At 40.7% G+C, this 20913-nt stretch overlaps 1 protein-coding gene across 7 annotated transcripts in view; it reads left to right on the forward strand.

Annotated features, from left to right (window-relative positions):
- The first annotated feature begins 348 nt into the window (after window positions 1-348).
- Window positions 349-20913, forward strand: part of BNC2 (basonuclin zinc finger protein 2) — a 478719-nt gene continuing 458154 nt past the window's right edge. For 4 of the 7 annotated variants that reach the window (XM_019965901.2, XM_070794504.1, XM_019965902.2 and 1 more), the window contains exon 1: window positions 401-556. In XM_019965901.2, coding sequence (XP_019821460.1) covers window positions 554-556 — 3 coding nt within the window. In that variant the 5' untranslated portion in view covers window positions 401-553. Of the gene's footprint in view, window positions 557-20913 lie in introns of all 7 variants that reach the window. The other 3 variants (XM_070794509.1, XM_070794505.1, XM_070794506.1) reach the window with 3 other exon arrangements.

A 20913-nucleotide genomic window follows, 5' to 3' on the forward strand; every position in this document is an offset into this window, starting at 1 on the left:
GGGGGGCGTGTAGAAATATACATACTCCTGCACCAACCCGGTAGAAATCGGCGGACAAACAACTAAACTAACCTACTTTTATTCTGCAAAAGGGAAGCAACATTGTAGTCAACGACAGTTTTGCAGAGAGAGGAGAAACTTGTGGGTCTTGCAGGTCCGTCCGAGGTCACCTCGCCGTTTACCCCCCCACCCCCACCCCCGCCCCCAGCAGCCCCCATCCTGGCACAGTCCGTTCCTTTTTTTTTTTTTTTTTCCTGTCCCGACGAGGCAGGGGAACTCAGCAGGCTCCGACTTGGGGAGCCACTGCGACCCTGGGCGCGGGTGTAAATCAGTCACCTGAGCGCAGAGGGGCCGCGGCGAGGGCGCGCGCTGGCGGGCGGGCGGGCGGGGAGAGGCGGAGGCGGCGAGAGCGGCGGCCCGGAGGAAATCGGGAGGGGGAGGGAAAGAAAGGCCGAGACAGAAGGAGCGTGAGGCGGCCGAGGGGCTGGTCCAGGCGCGGCCGCTAAGAGGAGACCAAGAGGCGGGGGCTGCACTTGACAACCAGCATGCGGAGATGGTAAGAAGTTTCCACCCTCCTTTCCTTTTTATTCTAGACTTCCGAAGAAAGGAGCCCCGCGCCCGCGCGCCTCGGGGGCCGCTCGGGGGCCGTGTTTTCCACCAGTCCTGCGGCGGGAGGTAGAAGGGAGGGCGGGCAGGAAAGGGGAGCCCCTAGTCCACCCCGCTCCCGAAATCACCCATCAACTTGGCCCGAGTGTTGGAAGAGAGCTCCAGGTGGGAGGGCGGGTGTGCGCGCGGGCTCCGGGAGTTCGAGAAGGTCGCCCCTCTCGCGGCCCGCGAGCAAGGTGAGCGGCAGGCGAGCGGACGGCTCCGGGGAGTTGGGACGGGCCGGGAGGAAGGCGGGGGCTGATGGAGCGCTGGAAGGAGCTCGGGGCGGAGAGGCACGCCGTTTGGACCCACGGTAACTTTTAAAACTTGCCCGCGGGTGCGGGACCGGCGGCTGGGCGTGGGCGCCTGGGCGCGCTGGTGCGCCGCGCGGGGAGGACACCGCCGCCCCGTCCCTGGCACCTCTGCTTTTCCCCTCTCCTCGCCCTCCCATTCGTGAACCCTCCCTTTGTAAATGAAGAAAATGTAGGAAGTGCTCCTGGAGGTTTTCTGAAGAATGTGCAAAACGCTCGGCAGCAAAATCAACCTTAGAGAGACAGCGATTTGGAAGTGCAATTCGACACTAGCCGATTCTTGTTACTTACACATTGACTGCAGGGTGGCATTTGGGGCCCGGAGAGGGGGCAGGAGAAAAAAAGGAAAAAACCAAACACCTAACCCTAGGTGAAATTCTCTGTAAAGTGAGGCTGAGATAAAAAAAAAAAAAAAGTTCCAAGTCCAAGTGGTGGAAATGGGGAGGCTTGCGAAGCGAGATTTCAGCACAGCCCCTCCGCCCGAAGCGGCTTCTCTGCAGCGAGGCAGCGGGCAATTAACTCGCCGGGTGCTGAGCGCTCTGTCCGCTTTCGGGGAAGTGATTTGTTAGAGATGGGGCTGGACCACTCCCTTCCTTTTAGTTTGCCCCCACCCTTTGCTGCTGTTGTTGCCCCCTCTTGGGAATCTGATATACCGTGTTCCGCATGTAGATGGACTATGTAAGAGAAAGGGAGATAGCGGGTTGGCATTTTTTTCTCTTCCCTTCCCCCTAATGTGACATCTCTTGTTTCACTGATCAAAGTCACAACTGGAGTGTAGGACATGCGACTGTCAAATGCAGGCACCAAAAAAAAAAAAAAAAAAAAAAGAAAAGAAAAGAAAAAAAAAGTAGCGTGAGCCCAAGTCTGTGGTTACAGTAACGCTGACAGAAATTAAAGTGGTTTTGAAAGCAGCGTGCGATTTACGGTGGTTCCCATTTACCCTAGAGTCAAGCTGTTGTAAAACTGATGTACAAAAGACATCATAAAATAATCCTGTGTACCCAGGATTAAAGTGGCAGAAAGTGGCCTGTTTTATTGTTTTTTATGTACTTAGTGGAGGGTTGCAATGGTTGGAACCTGTATTTAAGTGGAGGCGTCAAAACAAAATATTAAGTGTATCTATTTAGCACTTGAGGGTTTTTCTTACAGCGGCATTTTACCCAAGAACACTGTAAAAGACAGTTGTAGGTATTATTTTCTTTTCCCTTGCCCCCTAGCCTACATACTATTTGTCCACACATATATTCCCAAATACTAGTCACTTTGAACAGTGGTTAAGCACATTTGTCACCCGCTGCTTTGTATTCTGCAGTTTCAGATATTACTGTGCACACACATACATTATTTAAGTGGTGGAATTTATTTTGGTGTAGTGTGTATGATCTGAGGACTTACTCGAGTCATGAGACCCTGTGCAAGTTAATAGAACTTGCTTCACCCTTTGGAATCACCCCCACCCCCTCAAGAAAATCCCTTGTGAACTTTCATAGGGTATCTGTGTTTTATGTTACATTTGTAGCTGTTTTATTTAAACCGTTCAGCCTTAATGAAGCTCTTGAAGCTTTCTGTTCCCAGAGAGCAGAGTATTTAAAATCCAGATTGCTAATCACTTTACCAAAGTACAGGAGTAGCTTCACCTGAGGGAAGCAATACTGAGCCTGGACGTGAACTCTATTTGAGTATCCTGTGAGAAAAGTCTCAAACTGTCTTTTCCACCCCAGAGAATATTAAGTTCGCTGTTGTTTGCATGTAAGGCTTTGAAAAAGAACCAACCCCCGAGTGATTTTCAAAAATAAATAGAAAGAAAAATATTAATGGCATTCATACCTTCCCAATACCTGATTTTTTTCTTCCCCCTGAAATGTAAGATACCTGTCAGGCAGGGATATGTGATTACAGAAAGCAGCAGACAAAAGCAGAGGTGACTACTGCTATATTAAAATGTAAGTGTTACAGTTTGAATTTTCATGTGAGAGTTTTTTGAGTTCAGTGCTTTACATAACATTTTGTCCTAATCTTGCTTGCTGTCAGGGATGTTTCATGGTTGTGCAATTGCTGCAGTCAAGAATGCCAATTTGCATTCCAGGAGTGTCATTTGATTACTTTTATCTGCACAGCTCCAAGACCGGCCCAGACCTCTCGTTTCATCTTGCCATGTCACGAGTCAATGCTGTGTCGTCTTTTCAAAAATCTGCCTGATTTAGACAAGAAAGAAAAGTACTTTCATGTTGCAGCCGCAGTCCCCTGCTAACTTGTCAGCAGCAGGATATGATTCACTTGGGCCCAGAAGAATGGAACAGAGAGGCGGGTTAGGCGGTTCAATAAAGCCCACGGACAGGTAGTGTGTGACGTCCCCAGAGAGCCACAGTTAATGAAGAACAGGTCTGCTTAGTTCTCCACACGCTGACCTGGTGCTGTCCCCACAGTTTTCTCATTTGATCTTTCCCAGCAAATTGATCTTTTCTTGTATTTTTTTGCCTTCCAAGTTAGTCCTTGTGGGACTGAAATTAGCAGAGCAACTTAAGTTGGATAATACAGCTGTTCAGAAAAGAAGAAATTGGACACTGGCTCAAAAAGAGGTGGGGGGGTGGAGGGAGCTTTTCTTTTTGTTATTGTTTCTGGGAATATTTCTTATATTAAGGGAGCCCCAAATAGGTGATGACTTGAAGGTAGTGTTTCCCTTTATTTTTAATTTTAGAGTTAAGGTTCCACACCATTTTAAATGTTCCTTGAGTATTTGAAAGATAATCCTAATGAGTAGGATTTAGCATTTTTTCATATTCACTTGTTTGAAATGATGTGCTAGTCGACTTTGTGTCTTTTATGGCTATTGTAAGGTAGACTAAATATCAATGGCATACTTGGGCTGTATTATTTATATTCTTCTGTATCACGACAGATCCAAGTTATCCAGGGCTGAATGGCATAAAAGATTAAACAATAAAAATTATTAACAGTGTTGTGTATAAATGTTATGGTACATGGACATGTTTTCTATAAATTACCACCAGCCTCTTTTATATGAACACCACAAACACACTATTAATAAAATATTTTAAAAAATTTTCAAAATCCTGAATTTAAGTGTACGTTCTTAGAACTGAGACCAGATTACAAGTTCGAATTTCTGTAGATGGCTATTCTTGCATGTCCTTATTTTTTTTTATTAAACTTAATTTTAGCAAGTGAGTAAATCTAAGGTTGGGAATGTATACATCCTTTAAACAGGTTAAAGTTTCACTTATAGAATTTTGTATATAAAGCTTAGGTTGGAAACAAGGAATAGATTCTTAACTCGTTGCGGACTTGAGGAGCACTGCTTTCTGAATTCCTCTGCAGCTGGTCTCATTTACCATCTACATCCTTACAAGAAACAGTTGAAAAACGTTTCTTGTGAAAGGGAGGCAGCCTCCTCAGGTCTTTCCTGTTGGATGGGAATTACATAGGATCATTGGATCATTGGTTAGTAAACTCCTCACTGAAGAGCTAGAGGGAGCCTCATGATTTTATTAGATATACTTAAGGTTTTTTAAAAAAATCACTCTAGCAATCAGAATGTTGTAGGAAAAGAGTAGATAATGAGTACTGGCTTAGTATTTAGGCTTGGAGATGCTATTGTAGTTTCTCTTTTTTTTTAAGCTGTGATAGAAGCAGCAGAACTTTCTACAAGAACAGTCAAAATAGGATTTTCAGGGTTCTCGCTTTCAGATGGTCTGAAGATCAAGCAAAGTACATTCACAGATATTTTAAATCTGTTTTGGTTTGCTAAGAACTGCTTGTAGCTTTGTCAACTGATGGAGGTCTGTTAAAGAGGCCAACTTCAAAGTTCTATTTATTGGAACTTCTGTCAAATCACTGAGGAGGGGATACCTTCTTTCTGTTCACTCCGGACAACCTCCTGTCTTTTTGAAGTAGTTTGATGCAGAACTGCCCTACTCTGGAGAGAAAACTCCTTTCAGATAAATACTTCACAATATAAGCATAAATAGCAAACCATTTATAAAGCTGATGTATCAGAGATCAATAAATTAGTTAAATTTAAAGAAATAGAACTTAAGTGGTATTAAATTCAATATTATCTAATTTCACATTTATCACTAAAATTTGTGATACATTTACTTTAAATGGTCATTGATCATAATTTCAGTTTAATATTTATATGCTAGTTTTTAGTAGCGTTACTTTGCACAAACTTATTTACCATTTAAGTAAATAGTATAATCCGGTGAGATAAACTGCCCAGATTGGTCTTTTTTTAATCTCCAGCACAGTAGCTCTTATTATGTTGCTAGCCAATAAAAGCCTTTATTTGTTGCTTATTAGAACCCTCAGTACACGCAAGAGTTCAGCTATAATTTAATTTGGCTGTTCAAAGAGGCTCCCTTGTTTTAAAACATGTTCTCAGTACGCTTTTATAATTTATTGAGAACCTATATTCTAACTTGGGTATATGCATAGGAACACTTTTACAGATATATCATGTTCTAACATTTGGCCATAGCAAAGTCATACATTTTTCCCCTTTAAAAATAAATCTGTATCTAACAATGTCAATTTCTTTTTCTTTTACTTTATTTTTACCTTGATGTTCTGGAGCATTTTTTTTCAGTAATTTGAATAGCTTTGTTATGATTATTTATAATCAATTCCCCATGGAACATAACCTTCCCTTAGGGTGTAGTGAGTAGAGCACTGAAAAAAAGTTAATTCCATTACTAAGAATTCTAGTTGGGGACATTTCACTATTGTAGTCATTTGGAATTACAACAAAGTTTACCTTGTACTTCACACATTACTAGGGTGATAAATTCAGTTTCTTTACAAGAAACTGCTGGGAAGTTTTGCAGCGAGTGGAAGGTGGCTTGAGTGTTTCGGTTGATATCATTTGTAGCAAACCACTGAAGACTAGAACTTGACTATAGAACTCTAAAATAAGTATCAGGAATTCTTCTGCAAGGAAGGCAGAATGTGGAGCTGCTAAATGAGTCACTGCATGTATATCTTAGCAGTGGGAATCACATCAAGCCAGCCCTCCAGATACAGTATTTAATAGTTGTCAAAATGTACAGTATTGTTTTGGAACTTGTGGTTCACGAGTTCATAGTCTCTTGCTTTTTTGTGTTCAGTACAAAGATGTAACAGCCCACACAAAACATTTTTCTCTTATTATGACCTTACATTTGCCAAAGTGCCCCATGCTGAAATTCCTTTTCAGTATCTTTTTTTTTTTTTTTTCAGTCCAAAGCCAGACGTGTACCCAGACACAAAAGCCTCTGTGTATAGCAAGCTGTTTTAAATATTGTGACTCGACGATGTGCTGTCCTTTCTCTGCTTGAGCCAAGGATCTCTGCTCAGTGTCTGTGGATTACCAAGCTCCTTCTTTATTGTACCTCTTGTCAACCATTCCTATTCATTTAACCTTTCATTAGTGTCTGTGCAGCTTCACTGTCTGGAAAGGCAAGGAAAACCCGAAAGGCCCCACTGCCACAGTTATTAGATTTCTCGGTTACATCCCAGCAACCATAGAGAAGTGAGGGGAGACGCTATTGTCATGCGTGCTGCTGTCCTGGGGTGCAGCCCTTCTGTGCACGTCAAGGACATGTGCCACATGTTGATATGCATCCCGGGGATGAATGCACAGCACGGGGGATAGGCTGCCGCTGGCAGTAATGAGCTTTGTAGGAGTTATTGCAGAGACCAACAGTTTGTGAAGGAATTCTGCTTAACAGGCCAAGGAGATAGACGGAGTTGAGGGCTGCCAAGATTTGCCTGTGCGGAGCTTAAGTCAGTCACATTGTTTCAGCTAAACTTCCTTTGAGGAGAGAACCGATATATTGGACCGTAAGGAATAGTCTTATTTTCATTTCTTAATCTTTCAGAGGACACAAGTGATGTTTCTGGTGACTATTCGGTGTATTATAACTAGTTTTTATACTGGCCAAATCCTGCCGGTGAATAAATCTATTTGCAGTTTGTCTTACATCTTCTGTATCTAAAAGAGAATTTAAGAGAGATTTCCTGGATGTCATATATGTGTTTTCAAGTCTTACGTTAGTTTCCCCCTGTTGATTTCCCTCTCACATCTTTTGTGTTATTCCTTGATGCTTTAAAAATGCATTTGCCTCATTGCTTCAGTGTAAAGGAAGAAAAAAATGAACACTGAATTATTTGCAAATTATAATAAAGAACAATATGTGCAAATTTTGGATTGGAAAATGCTACTCAATATCTTAAAAAGATTCATGGAATTACTTTTTAAGAATTCTCAAGACATTTGAACAGGTAAATTATAATACCTGTATCTCTCTCTATACACAAGTTCACTTTTTTAAATTAGGAAAATATTTGTTGCTAGGGGCGAGTAGAATATTTTTTGTCTTTCTAATATAAATAATTTTTGTCAGTTTACTAAACTGTTTTGGTGTTCCCCAATAGCTTTGCAAAAATATACAATATTACAGAATCCTTATAAAGTGATTTTTAAATTTTACATGACCTTACCATTTTTAGCCAAGCCTAAAATTTTCATAGTTATACTTGAAACTTTCTCTGGTGAGTTCTTGAGAATTCTTTTCATGGTATCTTGTGGGCTAAGTTATCGTTGTTTCAGAGAGGAGAGATGAGCTATTTCCACATTCATTTTTTCAGGTAGGATGATCCTCCCCAGGGAAATACATATTCATTCAGTAATTGACAGCTAAGTGCCCAGCCAGCCTAGGGCCCTGTCCCAGTCTCTAGACCATTGGGTGGGAAGTTCTATGCAGATAGTAAGATGACTGTACCTTGATCCTCTCAGGTGACCTGGTGGCCTTCCCATGATCAAGGCAGGGGTATGTTAGTTTTCTCTCTTCGAGTGTTTCTGTTCCCATTCATTGTGGTTTGTGTTAGGAGAAGTAGAAGAGGAAGGAGGGGCTTTCTAGGCTATAATTTTACCTTCCCCACAAAAGCCATGTGGTAGTTAAAAGGAATGCATGGCAGGAGCTGGTCTCTACACGAATCCTGCACCTATCCTTGATATGATCAGTATTTCAATTGGCTGATCACACCTTGGAGAGAGATTGTACCACTGTCCACTCCAGAGTGAGAATGGCCCTGAGCCTGGGTTTAGAGGCAGGTCCCAGTCTATAGTCTACCTAGGACTGAGAGCCTCCATTTCATCCTTGGTAAAATAAGTGATTTTTGTAATTTGTATGTTTCTTTCCAGTTGGAGCATGTTATGTTTTATGTGATAGGGCCATCTAATCAGAGCCATTAACCATTTTTAATATATATAATTTAACCAGTTGTATATATTGAGATATAATTCATATGCTTAAAATGTACGAGTAATAACATTCCTTGGTATGGCTATAGCATGTTTTATTTGTTTATTCCTCCAGTGATTGACATTTGGGTAGTGTTGACTTCTTTATTATTATAAGTAATACTGCTGTGAACATTTGTGCGCGTGTGTTCCATTTTCACTTTCGTTAGGGATATACCTAGGAGTGGACTTGCTGAGTCATGTGGCAGCTGTCTTTGCACCTTTTGAGAAATTGCCAGATCATTTTCCAAAGCAGCTGCATATTTTACATTTCCACTAACAGTAAGTTCTCTAATCTCTTCGCATCCTCTCCAACCTGTTACTGTTTGTCTTTTAATTTAACAATCCTGGTGGGTGTCAAGTGATTTTGATTTGAATTTCCTGGAGTGTTACTGATGTTGGGCATCATTTTATATGCTTACTGGCCATTTGTATATCTTCTCTGTATAGCAGAAATGTCTTAAATCCTCTACTCATTTTTCATTTAGGTTGTCTTTTTGTTGTTGAGTTGTAAGAGCTCTTTATATATTCTGGTGGTGGTGGTGTTTAGTTGCTAAGTTGTGTCTGACTCTTTGGAACCTCATGGACTGTAGCCTGTCAGGCTCCTCTGTCCATGGGATACTGGAGTAGGTTGCCTTCTTGAGGTGATCTTTCCAGTCCAGGAATTGAACCTGTGTCTCCTGCATTAGCAGGTTGGATTCTTTACTGCTGAGCCAGCCAGGAAATGCCTTTTATATTCTGGACACAAGTCTTTTATTAGATACAAGATTTGTAAGTATTTTCTCCCATTATGTAGGTTGTTTTACTGTTTTTACAATGTCCTTTGAAGCACAGAAGCTTTACATTTTGGTAAAATCCAATTTATTTTTTTTTTGCTGTTTGTACTTTTGGTGTGCTAAGGAACCATCTTCTAACTCAAGGTCATGAATATTTACTCCTGTGTTTTCTTCTAAGGGGCTTCCCTTGTGGCATTAGTGGTACAGAACCTGCCTGCTAATGCAGGAGACATAAGAGACATGGCTTCGATCCCTGGGTTGGGAAGATCTCCTGGAGGAGGGCATGGCAACCTACTCTAATATTCTTGCCTGGAGAATTCCATGGACAGAGGAGCCTGGCGGGCTACAGTCCACAGGGTCACACAGAGTCGGACATGACGGAAGTGACTTAGCACTTAGCACTATCTTAAGAGTCTTATGGTTTGAGCACTTACATATAAGTCTTTGATTCACTTACGCTAACTTTTGTGTATAATATGAGTAGGGGTCCAACTTCATTGTTTTGAATGTGGATATCTTAGTTGTTCCCAGCACCATTGTTTGACAATTCCTTTCCCCTTTGAATTTCATGATACCTTTTTGGGAAAATCATTTGACCATAGATGTGGAGGGATTTAATTGTGGAATCTTCACTTGGTTCCATTGGTCTGTATGTTTATCCCTGTACAAGTTCTACACTGTCTTAATTACTATAGTTTTGCATTGTTTGCAACTGAGAGGTATGTGTCTTCCAACTTTGTTCCTCTTTTTCAAGATTATTTTAGCTCTTCTTGGTTCCTTTACAATTATTTTAAAACTTATTTTTATTACGGTAAAAATAACACAATTTATTTATTTATTTTAAAATTCTATTTATTTTTGGGTGCACCGGGTCTTTGTTGCTGTGCACAGGCTTTCTCTAGCTGTGGCATGCGGACATCCCCTTGTGGCGGCTTCTCTTCTTGTCTAGCGTGGGTTCTGGGATGTGTGGCCTCAATAGTTGTGGCACACAGAGTGAGTTGCCCCGCAGCATATGGAATCTTCCTGGACCAGGGACTGAATTCATGTCCTCTGCACTGGCAGGGAGATTCTTAACCACTGGACGACCGGGCAAGTCCAACACATAAAATTTAGTAATTTAATTATTTTAAGTATACGGTATAGTACTGTTAGCTGCGCCTTTTCATACAACAGATTGTTAGAACTTTTCACCTTGCAAAATGTAAGGTTTATACCCATGCCTATTGAACAACAGTTCGCCAATTCCTGTCCTCATAGCCCCTGGCCAACCACTATTCTACATTTGAAGAATTTGACTACTTTAAGTACTTCGTATAAAGGAAACAATGCATTTATATGAAGTATTTAAGTCGGATAGTCACATCTGTCCTGTGACTGGCTTATTTCACTTAGCATGATGTCTTTGAGGTAATGCATGTTGTAGCACATGACAGGATTCCTTTTTTTTTTTTTAAGGCTGAATAATTCATTGTATATATATATACCACATTTTCTGTACCCATTGATCCTTAGATGGACATTTAGATTGAGTTCCCCATCTTGGCTATTGTGATGATGCTGTGAACATGGATGTGCAAATAACTCTGAAAGATTCTGCTTTCAGTTCGTTTAGATATATATCCAGAAATGGGTTGCTGGATCATATAGTAGTTATCTTTAAAATTTTTTAAGGAACCTCTGTTCTGTTTTCTCTTGCTACTGCCCCATTTTACATTCCCACAACAGTGCACACGGGTTTCAGTTTTTCCACATCCTTGTCAATGCTTATTACTTTATGTGTGTTTTTTTTTTTTAAGCAGTGGCCTAACAGATAAGAGGTTATATCTCATTGTTTTGACTTGACTTTCCCTGATGATTAATGATGTTGAGTATCATTTCTTTTTTTTTTTTTTTTTTTGGCATCTCTGGGTGGCATGTAGGAGAAGGCAATGGCACCCCACTCCAGTACTCTTGCCTGGAAAATCCCATGGGCAGAGGAGCCTGGTAGGCTGCGGTCCATGGGGTCGCTTAGAGTCGGACACGACTGAACGACTTCACTCTCACTTTTCACTTTCATGCATTGGAGAAGGAAATGGCAACCCACTCCAGTACTCTTGCCTGGAGAATCCCAGGAACGGGGGAGCCCGGTGGGCTGCTGTCTATGGGGTCACACAGAGTCGGACAGGACTGAAGCGACTTAGCAAGGGTGGCATGTGGGATCTTAGTTCTCTGACCAGGGATCAAACCCACGCTACCTGTAGTGAAAGCATGGAGTCTTAACCGCTGGACTGCCAGGGAAGTCCCCTTTTGCACATTTTTAATTGGATTATTTGATTTTAGGTTGTTGAGGAGTGCTTCATATATTCTTGATATTAACCCCTATCAGAAATGTGGTCTGCAAATATTTTCTCCTATTCAGTAGGTTGCTTTTTCTGTTGATTACTTCCTTTGCTCTACAAAAGTTTTTAAGTTTGAAATAGCCCTATTTGTCTTTTCTTTCTATTGTTGCCCTTAGCAGTATGCTTTTTCTTTTTACTTTACAAACCCCATGTATTTGGAAATTAAATGTCCACCTTTAAATGATTGGCGTATCTAAGAAGCCATAACAAGGAAAATTAGAAAATGTTTGTAACAGAATAAAAATGAAAAGAGAATTTAGCAGAATTTGTTGCATGCAGCTGAAGTGGCTCAATGCAACTAAATACAGTGTGGAACCTTGAATAACGTGTGAAAACAAATAATGGACACTGGCATAAAATTTTGTGAAATTTGGACAAAATCTGCACTTTAGTTAATAATACCTTAGTAGTTTACCTTTAAAACTCAGAATTATCTGATCCTCTGAAGAGTAAAGGCTACATTAGGAAAGTACATTTATTATGTGAGTAAGAAACTCTTGGTGGTACTCCAGAGGACAAGAAATACATCATCTGGTAGCCAAAAGGTGCTGGCTCTTAGCTCCCTGAGAAACACCCTGGTTATACTGTGATGTTTCTTAATTATCATTGAGTTTAAAAGCATTCTGGGTGTTCTTTATAAGAGATTCGCATCATGCCCTGGAAGGTGGTATTAAGTACCTAGAAATAATTGTTTCTAGTTTAATAAATACCTCAAAAGGAAAAAAAAAAAAAAACATTGTTGAGAAAATTTGTCATCCTGGACATTCCTGGTAACTAAAAATATCACCCACCAGTGATTAAAACTGAACATTACTGTATGATCTCAAACCCAAACTAATCGGTCCACTCAAGTTTTAAATAAATGCACGTGTGCGTGCTCAGTCGCTTCAGTTGTGTTTGACTCTTTGTGACCCTATGTAGCCTGCCAGTCTCCTCGTCCATGGAATTCTCCAGGCAGGAATACTGGAGTGGGTTGCCATGCCCTCCTCCAAGGGATCTTACCGACCCAGGAATCAAGCCTGTGACTCTTGCGTCTCCTGCATTGCAGGCAGATTCTTTACCCACTGAGCCATCTGGGAAGCCACTTTGAATAAATACTATGTTCAAATCTGGCGTGGCACGTTTGGAGACGTGAGCTTGTTTTAAAGTTTACCTGACAAATTTTGTACTTAAAATACCTGATCGTTGAATTAGAGAAGCTTGAGAACAAATGAAAGATAAGGTAATTTGGATGACCTAAGAAAATTTGTTCCCTTAAAGATGTAATTTTTTCTTTATTCATGCTAATAAAAGACTTATATTTATATCTCCATTTAAAGTAATTGCTTTTATAGTATTCTGATGAGCCATTCTTGTTTAACAGCATTGTCTGTTTTTGGCCTTTTGCCAGTTAGTTTGGACAAAAGTTTCATTATTCATTCAGTATCAACTATTAATTAGATGGCTAACTGATCAAATATATATGCGGAGAGTATGTATTTTTCCGTAATGTTTTCCTAGGTTACATTAAAAATTAATTAACCAATTTTAAATCGTATCTTATGATATACAATTACTTTTCTCTTGGTGAAAATTCTAAAGAGGATTTATAATCATTTATAAAAATTAGTATGGTAGAAAATCTTATATTTACCGTACACTTGATTTTTGGTTTTATCAAATTTCATTATACCAAATGGCACATTTTTATTAATGTTGAGCAATAAATTCTGCTTTTCTGTTTCATATATTTTGACATGTGCTCATGTGTATCTTGTTTTATATGTACACGGAATGACAGCATCATGTGTACTTTTCTTTGTGTCTTTCATGGTTTAGGGACGTAAAGTATGAAATTACCTGGAAAAATACAGCCTTACAAAGTAGGTTTACTCACTCCTCCATCCTGTGGTGGTTAATCTTCCTGTAATACACATTTTACACTAATGGGTTAGGGACATTTATTCTGTTAACACGTGTTATGCTAACAGGTATGCTTCTGAAAGTTCAGTGTGATAGTTCAGTGTTTCCTTTCACTCAAAATGGTGATTGGAGACAAAGCATTGTATTTGTTCAAACTGGTTTCCAATAGACTAAAACGTTAATTTCGCTTCAGAGTACGTTAATTTCGCTTCAGAGTACGTTAACTCTGAATGACGTGAAAAAGTAGATAGTTTTTAAACTCAAGAATTCTGCCATGTGTTAAACCATATTTTTTACTCTATTAACTGTTGTTTGCAAAAAAAATATTTTCACATTACGTATTTAAGTCTGTTCATTGGTCTTTGCAGCATCACTTATGTCCATAAACAGCAACTAGTCACTGAGAGGACACTTCTGTGTACAGAGGACAGTGATAATTAGATCTAATGAAATTGTGTGTGCGTGTGTGTGTGTGTATAGTGACAAACTGATAGTCTGCAACTTCCTTATGGGAGAGGGAGAAAATAGTGTAGGGGGAAGGGTTTGGCACTTAACGTGCATTTTCATACTGCAGTAACACCTGATACAGTGTTTTTGTAGTTTTAGGTATATGTATGGATAGATGGATAAATATTGAGTGTATCACTGAATATTTCTTTTATAAATATGTGTATCTGATTTGGCTGTACGGGGTCTTGGTTGTGGCATGTGGGATCTAGTTCCCTGACCAGGGATTGAATTGGTGCCCACTGCATTGGGAAGGTGGGGTCTCAGTCCCTGGACCACCAGGGAAGTCCTTGCATATTTCATTAATATTGTCAAATTGTGTTTCTGAAATATAGATATGCCAAAGTAATCTGTTACCAGACAACAGGTAAATACCCGTTACTATATGTAGAATAATGTGCTGTAGATTTGCATGAAACATTAGATAATAGTATACTGATTTGATAAAAATAAGTATGAAAATGATTGAGTTTTTAGTGTCGGCCTGGAACTTGTGGTTGCCACCACTTTCCAGGGTATTACACATTGTTTAAAAATTATTTTAGATTGTAATTAAACAGGCACTTACATTTCTGTGATATACATGATACTCTGTTCCATGCTGTAGGTCTAACAGAGGAGGTAGAAGCTCTAACCCTAACATGAAGGGGCACAGAGTTCATTGGCAGGAAGATATTCAGTATCTTGAAAGAATAACCGTAGTCCAGGGGACTGGCACTAGTCTTTGTATGTTTAGAAATCTAAGGTTTTGTCAGTACATGCTTGAAAGAGATGAGTCCTTCATGGACTCATTCAGCTTGTTCACTTACTGAGGGTTGGTGATTACACACCCGTCCCCACGTGCATGCACACAGGCCACGTGAACATGTGTATAACTGCAGACCGTATTAGGCGGAATACTTCCATACTTCTGTTGGCATGCTTAGCTCATTCTGTCTTTTTGTAGGCAAATTTAAGTAGGGAATTGAATTATAATTCACATGTTGCTTATTGCTTTATGAGCTTGGGATTTGAACAGAGAATATTAAGGATGAAAGTGGACTCTGTAAGGGCTTCTCCTGTCCATGGAGAAATCCTTTCCAATGGCCTCCGCTATCTATAGTGCACACTTCAGGCTCCTCACTCCTGGACTGTGCTTGGAAGAGCATTGACAAAATTGAACCCTCTTCCTTTTTTTCTGCCTCCCATTCACCTTCTGATTGATAAATTCTTTTTTTCTCTGGATATGTTAATATTCTCAAGCAGATATTAGTTAACTGTCCTGGGAGCTACTTGTTAAGGTGACTTTGCATCTGTTTGGGTTTTTATGGATATAATGCAGATGGCAATCTCATTCATTTTAAATTTCTTCGGAGGTACCTCATGCTGCAACATTACATGTAATGTGTTTTGTATATGGGTATGTGAGAATGGTGGGAAGCCACAGGATAAGACTGCAGTTTCCTGGAGGAAAAAAGATGTATAAGGGGGGAAAAATAATAAGGTTTAAGACCAGTTAAATACCTTCTACAGAAAAGGTTGTTTAATAGAAGATGATATTTCTCTTGTAGAGAAATGTCTCAATTTGAGGTTGGCCTTATATATATAGATGGAATGGGCTCCCCTGTGGCTCAGTGGTAAAGAATCTGCCTGCAGTGCAGGAAACGTAGGTTCAGTCCTTGGGCTGGGAAGATCCTCTGGAGGAGAAAATGGTAACCTACTTCAGTATTCTTGCCTGGAAAATTCTATGCACAGAGGAGCCTGGCAGGCTGTGGTCCACAGTCACGAAGAGGTGGACATGACTAAGCATGCAAAGATGCCTTATATATAGATGGGATACTTTACAATCTAAAGTTTAATAAGAGTGTGTGTGTGTGTGTGTATGTGTGTGTTGGGGGGGGGTGCGTTTAATCTTGCAACTATTTTCTGTGATAGAAGTGAAAGTGAAAGTCGCTCGATTGTGTCCAACTCTTTTCGACCCCATAGACTTCTCCAGGCCAGAATATTGGAGTGGGTAGCCTTTCCCTTTTCTAGGGGATCTTCCCAACCCAAGGATCGAACCCAGGTCTCCCACACTGCAGGTGGATTCTTTACCACAATGGAAACCCAAGAATACTGGAGTGGGTAGCCTATCCCTTCTCTAGCGGATCTTCCCAACCCAGGAATTGAACCAGGGTCTCCTGCATTGCAGGTGGATTCTTTACTGACTGAGCTATCAGGGAAGCCCATGTGATAGAATAAATTTGTCAATTACTTTGGGATTCTATTTTCTATTATACAGTTAGGGCCAAGATTAGATTTTAAAGATTCTACCATTTCACATTGTGTGATATTCAACATCTCTTTGTTATACTATTTTGTGGGTGCCAAAAATGACCAACAAGATAAATGACTTTACATTGGTTGATTCCAGAAACTTCTTTTACTTTGGTCTTTTATTCTCTTTAGAGCACTTTAATATCAATTAGATTTTGACTAGGGAGAAATATTTGTTAGGAGAAGAGAAGGAAGGAGGATAAGGCACTAAGTATCTCCTGAGGATAGATTTGGTGGACTGTATGTACCTCCTGTTCGGTTTCCTTAGATCTAGTCTAACTTTCATTCTTGTGTCCCTGTTTCAGTCTGCAGTCTGTACGTTTCAGAGCAATTGAGGTACCCTTGTGTAGTGTGAGGCTTTTATTATTTAAGCCCTCAAGGTTGAATATGTCTCCAGTTTTAAATTTGAAAACATGTCAGAACCAAGGTAGGGTGATAATGGAGAGAATGGAGAAACTGCACAGGAAATGTTGAACACTGATAAAGACTATAGTTTGGAAAATACATTGAAAAACAAAGGGCCAGTTAAAATGAGTGCCATGAGACGTATTTCTGTGATTCACCAACCTTCGTGTTCACCATATTTCTCGCCGGCACCTTTCAGAGTCTCCTCTTGTGCCTTTCATCCATGGCCAAGTCCTATTAGATCTGTCTTCTAACTTCCTGCCCATTCACCATCACCCTAGTCCATAGCCCACCGACTGCCCTTTACCTGCCGTATTATTGTCACTTCTAACTGCCCCAGTGCTTCTGTCCTTGCCTCTCTCCTCCCCACCACACTCAGAGGACTCTTCATGGAGAAATCACTTGCCCATCGCAAAAACTTCCAGTCTCTTCTTTCATCTTACAACACGTGCAGTGAAGATCCAAACTCCTACTGTGACTGAAAAGGAAATGTTCGATGTCATCCTTGCCCAGTGCTCCAAAATCATTTTCTACCACTGTTCACTCTGCTCCCATTTCCTAACCTCCTTGCTGGTCACTGAACATGCCAAATTTGTCCCTTCCTCAGACCTTTGCATGTGGTTTTTCTCTGCCTGGAATGCTCTTCTCCCAGATTTTTGCATAGCTTCCTCCCTTACTGCATTCATTTTTCCTTGAAAATGCCATCCATTCAGGGGACTTTGATGGTGGTCCAATGGTTAAGATGCTGTGCTTCCAGTGCAGAGGGCAAGGGTTGGATCCCTAATCAGAGAATTAAGATGCCACATACTGAGTGGTACGGCCAATAAAATAAAATAAAAAATCAAGTGCCTTTTGTGTGTGCGTGCATGCTAAGTCCCTTCAGTCGTAGCAGACTCTTTGTGACCCCGTGGACTGTAGCCTGCCAGGCTTTTCTGTCCGTAGGATTTCCAGGCAAGAATACTGGAGTGAGTTACCATGTCCTCCTCCAGGGGATCTTACCGACCCAGGGATCGAACCCACATTTCCTGTGGCTCCTGCCTTGCAGGTGGATTCTTTACTGCTGAGCCACCAGGAAGCCCAAGTGCCTTCTGCAGACAGTGTTAAAAATATATTAAAAAAAGGGAAAATGTCATTTCTTCAAAGAGAACTTACAACTTTCCTCTCCTGGCTGCTTTTCTATCCTGTATGTTTCTTTGACTTCTAACCCTGATTTTTTTCTCAGTAGCATTAATCACCACTTGAAACTGTATTTAATTTGTTTGCTTATATGCAGTTTATTAATTGTCTTTTCCCTTCCTGTTTGCATGCCAAACTCCCTAAGAACAGAGACCTTTGCCTGTCTTGTTAATTTCTGAATTTCTGCTTTCTGTAGCAGTGCCTGGTATGGGAAACACTCAGCAGATGTTTATTGAGTGAATGAGAATTTTGTGTGTGCGTGTAGTTGCTAAGTTGTATCTGACTCTTTTGTGACAGGCTTAACTGGATACTTGGTGACCTCAGTTTTTTAGAACAGCTTTCAGTTCAGTTCAGTCGCTCAGTCGTGTCCGACTCTGCGACCCCATGAATCGCAGCACGCCAGGCCTCCTTGTCCATCACCAACTCCCAGAGTTCACTCAGACTCACGTCCATCGAGTCAGTGATGCCATCCAGCCATCTCATACTCTGTCGTCCCCTTCTCCTCCTGCCCCCAATCCCTCCCAGCATCAGAGTCTTTTCCAATGAGTCAACTCTTCGCATGAGGTGGCCAAAGTACTGGAGTTTCAGCTTATTGGGATACAATTCACATGCCATACAGTTCACCACTGTAGGTTTTACAGTTCCATGTTGCAATTACTGTATATGCAATTTTGAAGGATATTGGGAAATAAATGATAAACTTAGAACTTGGAAGGAAGTCTAGTTAGGTATTCTCAAGTTAAAGGAAGTTTATAACATTTGAAAACCTTGTTAACAAAATTCTTGATATAATTTATAAACTTGGTATAATTAATATACTAATAAATGTTCTAAGGAAACTTGAAAATCACAAATAAGTACATACAAATAAGTATTATTCTGTATAAAATAGTCACCCTAGAACATCATACATTGATGGTACCGTAGCTTAAAATGTTTTGGAGCCCATCATTTGGAATTGGCTTTAGACAGTCTGTGTCCTATTGTTCTAAGTATTTCAGTTCCAACAAATTTTTTGCGACAAAAATTTTGGTTTGGTACCGGAGATCAAATCGCCAACATCCATTGGCTCATTGAAGAAGCATGAGAGTTCCAGAAAAACATCTACTTCTGCTTTATTGATTATGCCAAAGCCTTTGACTATGTGGATCACAACAAACTGTGGAAAATTCTTACAAAGGTGGGAATACCAGACCACCTGATCTGCCTCTTGAGAAATCTGTATGCAGGTCAGGAAGCAAAAGTTAGAACTGGACATGGAACAACAGACTGGTTCCAAATTGGGAAAGGAGTATGTCAAGGCTGTATATTGTCACCTTGCTTATTTAACTTTTATGCAGAGTACATTGTGAGAAACGCTGGGCTGGAAGAAGCACAAGCTGGAATCAAGATTGCCGGGAGAAATATCAATAACCTCAGATACGCAGATGACACCACCCTTATGGCAGAAAGCGAAGAAGAACTAAATAACCTCTTGATGAAAGTGAAAGAGGAGAGTGAAAATGCTCGCTTAAAACTCAACATTCAGAAAACTAAGACCATGGCATCTGGTCCCATCACTTCATGGGAAATAGATGGGGAAACAGTGGAAACAGTGGCTGACTTTATTTTTGGGGGGCTCCAAAATTACTGTAGATGGTGATTGCAGCCATGAAATTAAAAGATGCTTACTCCTTGGAAGAAAAATTATGACCAACCTATATAGCACATTAAAAAGCAGAGACTTTGCCAACAAAGGTCCGTCTAGTCAAAGCTGTGGTTTATCCAGTAGTCATGTATGGATGTGAGAGTTGGACTGTGAAGAAGGCTGAGTGCTGAAGAATTGATGCTTTTGAACTGTGGTGTTGAATAAGACTCTTGAGAGTCCCTTGGTTGCAAGGAGATCCAACCAGTACATTCTAAAGGAAATCAGTCCTGAATATTCATTGGAAGGACTGATGCTGAAGCTAAAACTCCAGTCCTTTGGCCACCTGATGTGAAGAACTGACTCATTTGAAAAGACCCTGATGCTAGGAAAGATTGAAGGCGGGAGAAGAAGGGGACAACACAGGATGAGATGGTTGGATGGTATCACTGACTCAATGGACATGAATTTGAGTAAACTCCAGGAGTTGGTGATGGACAGGGAGGCCTGGTGTGCTGCAGTCCATGGGGCCGCAAAGAGTTGGACAAGACTGAGTGACTGAACTGAAATGAATCATCCAGAAGTTAAGCCTGATGAACAGGGTGGGTGATAAGGCCAAATCAGTCTATTTCTGGTAAGAAAAAAATTGGCACAATTGATTTTTCTCATATAACTTATGAATTGACTCTGGAAATAGTCACAAATGAAGAATTCCAGAAATGTTTTGAACAATAGTGGCGTTGTTGGAATGAGCACAGTGTCCTGAGGTGACAATTGAGACATATTAATTAGTTTTCCTCACCAATAATGGAACTTCCTATTTCCATAGAAACTCATTTGGCTATAGGAGAATCAGCGGGAAAAAATTTTTTTTTTGCATATATAAATCCATGCATGCATGCCTGTAAACATTTTTTTAACTATCGTATTGTGAGAAGGCAATGGCACCCCACTCCAGTACTCTTGCCTGGAAGATCCATGGACAGAGGAGCCTGGTGGGCTGCAGTCCATGGGGTCGCTGGGAGTCAGGAACGACTGAGCAACTTCACTTTCACTTTTCACTTTCATGCATTGGAGAAGGAAACGGCAACCCATTCCAGTGTTCTTGCCTGGAGAATCCCAGGGACGGGGAAGCCTGATGGGCTGCCATCTCTGGGGTCACACAGAGTCGGACACGACTGAAGCGACTTAGCAGCAGCAGCAGTAGCAGCAGCATCAGTCATACGCAACTTGGCTATATGTGGCCAAGTACTGGCTAGATTGTACTTCAGTGTAAACCTTATGAAATTTGAGTAAAATTATTTTGACTGTGGCCTCAGGAGGCCTCTGAAGGCAAAGAATATTGAGAAAAATTTTAACCAAGATATGAGGCTGCATATGTGCCCTGTGATATTAAGTAGTTTTATGTAGAGTTCCTTGGCTAGAAATTAGAAAGGTTTTCACATAGCCTGTATTGTATACTTTGTGTTAGTTTCAACAAATCTGTATATGTAGGGCATCAATAAATACTGAGGGCGTTAGAAATGAGAAAGCAAGTGAAATACAAACTTCTGCACGTTAACTGCTTGAGGCAGTCGTGTCCTTACTGATA

Source organism: Bos indicus, chromosome 8 (genome assembly GCF_029378745.1).
Source record: "Bos indicus isolate NIAB-ARS_2022 breed Sahiwal x Tharparkar chromosome 8, NIAB-ARS_B.indTharparkar_mat_pri_1.0, whole genome shotgun sequence".
In the NCBI taxonomy this organism is placed as follows: domain Eukaryota; kingdom Metazoa; phylum Chordata; class Mammalia; order Artiodactyla; family Bovidae; genus Bos; species Bos indicus.